The sequence below is a fragment of the Telopea speciosissima genome, chromosome 8 (genome assembly GCF_018873765.1).
Source record: "Telopea speciosissima isolate NSW1024214 ecotype Mountain lineage chromosome 8, Tspe_v1, whole genome shotgun sequence".
Taxonomy (NCBI): Eukaryota; Viridiplantae; Streptophyta; class Magnoliopsida; order Proteales; family Proteaceae; genus Telopea; species Telopea speciosissima.
In genome coordinates this window covers 45,800,206-45,806,205 of record NC_057923.1, presented here as the reverse complement: position 1 = coordinate 45,806,205, position 6,000 = coordinate 45,800,206, and the positions used below count along the sequence as shown (strand labels likewise).

The 6,000-nt window shown below is 37.0% G+C and overlaps 1 protein-coding gene across 4 annotated transcripts in view; it reads right to left on the bottom strand.

Annotated features, from left to right (window-relative positions):
* Window positions 1–325: 325 nt before the first annotated feature.
* Window positions 326–6,000, bottom strand: part of LOC122672706 (glutamine--fructose-6-phosphate aminotransferase [isomerizing] 2-like) — a 41,027-nt gene continuing 35,352 nt past the window's right edge. For all 4 annotated transcript variants that reach the window (XM_043870181.1, XM_043870183.1, XM_043870182.1 and 1 more), the window contains exon 11: window positions 326–590. In XM_043870181.1, the coding sequence (XP_043726116.1) occupies window positions 507–590 (84 nt within the window). In that variant the 3' untranslated portion in view covers window positions 326–506. The remainder of the gene's footprint in view (window positions 591–6,000) is intronic.

Below are 6,000 nucleotides of genomic sequence, written 5' to 3'. Positions count from 1 at the left end.
TATAACATCAGTCAAAGAAACTATCACATGAAATATACATCCCAAGTTACAATTATTAGATTGTCATGATTTGTGTGGATGCATTATGTTGAAAATCAATCAAAAGCTGGCAAACTCATGGTTTGATATGCAAAAGGTTCATTGACAGAGATACCAACAATATCATTCAACTTAAGGATTCCATGGTATTTTCCTAAGACATGTAAATAATACATAGTGATAGCATTAAGTTTATCTCCCCAAACCCAAAGAAGGTAATACTGCCCTTCATTGAAGATATGCACAAACTTTTACTGCCTAAGATTAAACATTAAACAAACAAAAAATAAATAAATAAATAAAAACCTACAGGATAATGAAAAGAAAGATACAGATGGAAGCTCCCTACTTCTAATGTGAAGGTACCAACACTAGTGATGTGAAGGTGAGATTACATTAGTTGAAACCCCCTAATCGTAAAATTGATGGTGAAGGAAGAGAAACAAAAGAATAAAGTATTAACTTCCTCATTGAGTAGTCACACTCTTCGCTAGATTGCGAGGCTGGTCAACATTGTATCCCCGTAAAACAGTGAGATGATATGCCAACAACTGCCATAGAGAACAATTTGGTCAAGACAACTTGAACTTGATCAAATGATAACAGAAAAACAAAAAAAAAGAAACACATAAAATGATACTTCACATAGAAACGTGTGGACAAAATAAACTCACTTTAAAAGATTGACAAAAACGCATTCTATCTGTATGAAGTACAATTGTGTCTGAAGTAGACGATGGTATGGCATTATACCTCTTAAGGTTTTAGGGCTAGAATAGTTCAGTTTTAAATAATTAGTCAATATAAATGTTCTTCATTTTCCAGGGAACCACCAGCCAAATACAAATTCTGACCATCTGTAGCTGGCAAGATCTGCTATGGATTTCAAACCAAAAAATACATCGTTTCATCAATTTAAAAAGGTGAATTAATAATGGAAAAGCAGACGAGAAAATCCAGACACTAAAGTAGAATTTTCAAATCCCAAATAGCAATAAGCTTTGGACCTCATGTGCACCAGAAATCGAATGGCGAAGGGCCAATTAGAGAAACAGAAGATATTGGAGAAGGAACTCAGAGCTGCAGGGGGCAAGAGAGTCATGCCACACTCACCTTGAGCGAAAACCCAATATCCACTTTCTATTTTCAAATCTATTCCGTTGAATACACGAAATTATATAAAGAGAAAAAAACAAAGACACCTTATCACATCCTGACACTGAAATAAAATGGAACTCTACCACTAGTAGCCTACCCAAAGTAAAACACGATAACATAAAAGAAATAAAAACTAAATAAACTACTACCAGCCCTTATTAGACCAAAAACCTGCGTTGGGCCGGTTTCGTCTGGGCCAGGGTTTCCAAAGGCAGTCATGCTGGTCCAATCAATCAAGTGCTACAGCATAAATGCTCTTCCCCTGATAAGAACTTGACTCCATCAAGTTTGGATAAGGACCAAAGAGGCCATCTGAGAACATGCTAGAGGACTGATCCAGCTACCTTCTTGATCTTAATATCGAGGAGATCTTTTGTGGGAAAAACTTCATTTCTTTGTTGTCGTGCTTGTAAGAGTAGATATTCACATACCCACAATGTTTTGCCTTTTTATCAATCAACAACAGTCGACCAAGAAGAATATGACACACCTTCATAGGGAGGACGTCAAATTTAACTTTATCCACGAATCCACCAATAGAGTATGAGTGAACATCTATCCGTGAGGTTGAGATTAGTGTAGTTCACCCATACAACTTTGTAGGAATTTGGATGTGGTTCTGTCTGCAATCCCAACTTACGAACTTCGTCTTCAAAGACGACATTAAATTTAGTGCAACTACCTCCATCGATCACCATGCTACATAATTGGTCATTGGCTCATTGCACTTCACGCGGGTCTGGAAAATACTGCTGCGGTGCCAATCTTCATCCTCAAACACCATGGTCAAACAGGAGGAAGAACATAACAAGGGTCACTGTCATTATGATTGACTTCACCTAGCTTATGCTCTGCCTCTAAATTAATTGTTTCAAGACTCAGTTGCTCTTCTGGGACATAAGGTATAGAAAAATCCTTATCAATATAAGCAACCAAACAATTGGAACCCTGAGCACTAATATGTATGTAAACTTTGCACGTAAAACACTGAATGACAGTCTTTGGGAACGCAGGTCTGTTGAAACCACACCGAGGTGGAAAATATGGTTGGCTAGGTAGTGAAGATGCCATAGATGAACCACTATTGCTAAATGACTTTCCTAGGGAGAAGATTGCTACTAATTGGAGCTATTACCCCTAGGAAAAGTTCTGTGTAAAAGTCTTCTGAGTGTATAACCAATTCAGACTTTCTTCTACCTGATATGCCCATCTATACAACATCTTTCATGGTAGACAATCGACTGGAAGCTACTAACAGCACTGATCTGAAGGTGCAATCCGTTGCGGAATTGTGCTACCAATACCTTCTCATCCCACTTAAAATCAGATCGAGTCGCTAAACAGTAAAATCTGGCCACATATTCCTCAACTGTCAAGCTTTCTTGTCTCAAATGTGCAAACTTGAGGTGCATGCACAGCTTGTTGACGATAGGCAAGAATCTCCGATTCATGGCTTCATTGATCTCAGCCCAAGTAGTGACTAATCTAAATACCCAATGCCTCGAGTCTGATTCTGTTGGCGGTGTTTGATACACCAGACTCGAGTCGTGCCCTTCAGCTTAGCCTCTGCAAATAAGATCTTTCTAACCTCACTCAACCCGTATCATCAGGAAAAATATCTCCAAACTATGACACAATCAAGAGACTGCTGGTAGGGGGTAGGTAGGACGAACCTTCGGTTCAGGTTACATACCCCGTACAAGATCGCAGTAAACCCACATCAGTAAAGTTGACAAAAGTCAACCCTCTCCGATGAAGATCAAACTTCAACCAACACTCGCAAATAGTTAGAATAGGTGATCCCCAGAATACGACAGTGATCTAATGGTTGGATTTATCACAACCAATGAATAATCAAATCTGAAACTCAAAACCCAAGAATAGGAGATATTCAATTGCAGGAAATCAGAGGCTCTGATCAGCCGTAAAGTCTGGTCGAAGGTCAATTTTGAATGTTGTTCCAATCCCCAAAAAATGATCCAGGGCCAATGGTCAGATTCAGAGTAAAAAATAATTCTCAGATCTGGATAAAAAAAAAAAGAGCATAATCAGAAGATTTCTTAGATAGCCAGATCAGTAGATCTGATCTACACTAAACCCTAGTCGAAGGCTTCTTTTAGGAAGGCCTTGAATACCCCAAAAGGTCATCTAAAGCTGAAGGTCAGATCTTCCTCAGGTGGGGACTCGATTCTGTCAGAAAAGAGGCTCTAAAACAGAGCATCCGCCAGTGATATTAATGTAAGACTAGAACCAGCATAGATCTAATCCCAGGCAGGATCAAATAAAAAACCTCCAAAGAACAAGAAAGAGAGTAATGGGATTCCCAAGAGAACAATGGGATCTCAAAAGATAATCAAGAGACACATTGGTTGTAGGACAATGATGAGATCTCAAAAGATAACCAAAAGAAATAATCACAGAGTAATAAACTGTTGAAGCAGCAATGATCATGATGTAATAATCTTCAAGAAATCGATGTAACAATTTGCTGAAAAAAAATCCCAAAAGCATGTAGCACACTTGAACTCGATTTGACTGAAACTAGGGTTTGGAATCAAGAACATATGGAAGGAGATGGGGAAAGGTGGGATTGGCTATCTCAACCAAGGTATCTCACCCATCCTATCTCAGGATTTTCACAAAGGCTCAAGCCACTATTTCATTAATCAAATTCGTGTACCATGCTGGCCTCCCTTGCATACTTACAGAAGACTCAAAAATAGACTTAGACACTAAAAAGGAAAGGCCTAACCCTATTCTTAACTAATAAGGTAACCTAAATTGACTAGGAAAGTGAAATAACAAAGAAAACAAACTCAAAATAGGACTCTAACTAAACTAATGAAGTAAATTCCGTTTTCCTACTTTCTACCCCATATTTCAGGCTCATTAAATTGGCCAATTACAAAATAAACTCATGGGATCAATGTCCCAATACATATATGACCCAACCCAAAGCTGATTTTCAACAAAATAGATCCTTTAGGTGACTTATCTACATCAGATATAGTTGGGGAATTTGGCTGTGCTTGCTGTGATTTGAATCTCAGTAATAACAGCATATATTAAGCACATGAGAATGAAGATAACCCAGCCCAAAACTTAGATTAAACAATTGGGTTCAAATAGGGGGGTATTTGCTTATTTATGAATAATATCTTAAATGATATTTTGCATAAGTGTTTGTCCTGATTTCGAGCTAGGTTTCCTCAAGTTTCAATGGGGATAAGTGAATTTATATAGGTGTTCACGTCGAAACTTGCGAAATATGGACTGTTTCGATCAAAACCTGGTCAAAACAGGTCGAGATGAGTCGAAACCAGAGATTTTTTTGAGTCATTGGCCATCTCGTCTCAGTAGCTGGCGAAACCGAGATGTTTTTCCATGGTAATAGTTGCACCACATGTCACAAATGGTCAAGGTGGTCAGACTATCCTTGCTGTATATCAAAATATCATCAAAGTAGACAACAAGAAATTTGCCAATGAAGGGGCATAGTACCTGTGTCATCATATTCATTAAAGTGTTGGTTGCATTGGTGAATCTGAATGACATAACCTTCTATTCAAATAAGCCATCTTTCATCTTTTATTTTCAATGTTGTCTTCTATTCATCGCCAAGACAAATGCGGATTTGGTGATATTTGCTCTTCAAATCGATCTTCAAAAAGCTTTGTGCTAGATAACATGTTGAGCGTATCATCGAGTCAAGGAATTGGAAATTTGTACTTCATTGTGATTCTATATCGACTGTCAATACACATTGTTGACACCAAGTAACTGAGATTTTCCTAATCTCGGTCGAGTTAGTGTATTTTTTTTTTCCAACTTTAAGGCTGGCTTCGGTGGGTTTTAGACCTAGTTTGGGTTTGATACTTGGTACTCAGCCTATTTTAGGTCATTTAAACACAATGGCACTATCAAATTTTGCAAAAACAAAGTCCAAATAGGAGTTTCACTTAGTGAGAAACCAAGACAAACACACACTTATGCCAGAAACCAGGACAGACACAGGACAAACACTTATTTATGCCTAATATCACTTAAGTAAATGTTTTTGTATTAGTATTTCATTTACTTAATATATTACTCATAAATAAGAAAATAACCCCCTATTTGAATCCAATAAAAATAGTTAAAAATTCAAATTCCAAAAGGGAAAAAAGTCAACCCCCAGTTCAAGAACAAAAACTAGAGTTATGGAGGTAAGTGCACTTTTCCACTTTCTAATGCCGAGTTTTTTCTCAAATCTAAAAATTCCATAAATCTTAATATGGTAAAACATTGCTAACAACCAAAAGTGTGGTAAAATATTCATTTGTTTTGATATCCAAAAAATATTTTCATTCAGAGTGATTTTGACAACATTCGCGCACACTAAATTAAGTTTGACCGGTGTATAACTCCTTCAATATAAATCAAATTTAAGCAATCTTGAAGTTTGATCACTTAAATTGAATCACTGGTTCATACCAGCTTTGGACCAGTTCAATTTAAAACATGAAAATAAACTAAGTATAGGGCTAATCCCGTATGCAACTTATGTACTCATATTTGAGGCTCATTAAAGTGGCCTATTACATAGAAAACTCATGGGATCAAAGGCCCAACATGTATAGAACCCAACCCTAGAGTTATTCCTAATAAAACAAGCCTATTTTGCTGATGAATCTGCATCACTAGGATACTAGTGGGTAAGTAATATTTAATTTCAGTGTTTAAGATATGAATAGGAGTATTTGTTTTTTCTCTTTATATAATTGCATGTACCCAGCGAAAGAGACATATTTGAAAATAGAAAGT